The sequence below is a fragment of the Eurypyga helias genome, unplaced genomic scaffold, assembly GCF_000690775.1.
Source record: "Eurypyga helias isolate BGI_N326 unplaced genomic scaffold, ASM69077v1 scaffold35808, whole genome shotgun sequence".
Classification (NCBI taxonomy): Eukaryota; Metazoa; Chordata; class Aves; order Eurypygiformes; family Eurypygidae; genus Eurypyga; species Eurypyga helias.
This window is the reverse complement of record NW_010266908.1, coordinates 16,105-16,876: the sequence shown is the minus strand read 5'-3', so window position 1 is coordinate 16,876 and position 772 is coordinate 16,105. Positions and strand designations below refer to the sequence as shown.

Genomic DNA, 772 nt, shown 5'->3' with positions numbered 1-772 from the left:
TCCAGCCCTCGGAGCCTCTCCGGGGCCTCTTCTGGCCTCGCTCCAACCGGTCTGTATCCTGATGCTGAGGGCTCCACAGCTGGATGCAGCACTCCAGGGGGGGCCTTCCAGACCCACAGCTCCCAAACCAGCTTGCGGAATTACGAGCAGCTGCACGGTTTGGTGTTCTCCAGCACCTCGCACACCCTGTCCTCTGGCCGGGCGGCTGCGCTGAGCACAGGGATTACAGGTAACACACGCGGAAGCTTACGCGGCCATTTCCCCCCGGCTCTGGAAAGGGATAAGAGCTGCAAGCACTGGCAGTTCATACTCCTCCAACAGTTTTTAAAAAAAAAAAAGGAGGTTTATTGACTTAAATTAAGAAACAGCTTTGGAAATGAAGAATGACGGGGTGGGGGGAACCCATACTCGCTCGGGCTATGTGTGAGACTCCTCCTCATCTTCCCACTTGAGCTGTTCAATAAGCTGCTGCCTCTCCGCTGCCTGGCGCATCCGCATCATCACCAGGCTCTCATAATCCCGTTCCGATACCACCGATGCCTGTGAGCAGAAAACAAAAGCAACCTGTCAAGGCCAGTACGTACCCATCCCCTCTCCACGAACCACACTCACGACGTAGGCGTTGGAGGCAGGAACGGGATTCACCACAGCATGAGCCCAGAGAAACCCGGTACGGTGCAAAGCTGCCTGGGCTACACAAAGTCACAGACTGGTTTGGGTTGGAGGGACCTCACAGCCCCCCAGCCCCACCCCCTGCCATGGGCCGGGACAC

General features: G+C 57.4%; 1 protein-coding gene across 1 annotated transcript in view; it reads right to left on the bottom strand.

Annotated features, from left to right (window-relative positions):
- Positions 1-332: 332 nt before the first annotated feature.
- The window catches only part of DNAJC17 (DnaJ (Hsp40) homolog, subfamily C, member 17), a gene marked incomplete at its 5' end in the record, with an annotated part of 14,706 nt that continues 14,266 nt past the window's right edge, over positions 333-772 (bottom strand). Inside the window, one exon of the mRNA XM_010157251.1 lies at positions 333-540. Coding sequence (XP_010155553.1) covers positions 418-540 — 123 coding nt within the window. The remainder of the gene's footprint in view (positions 541-772) is intronic.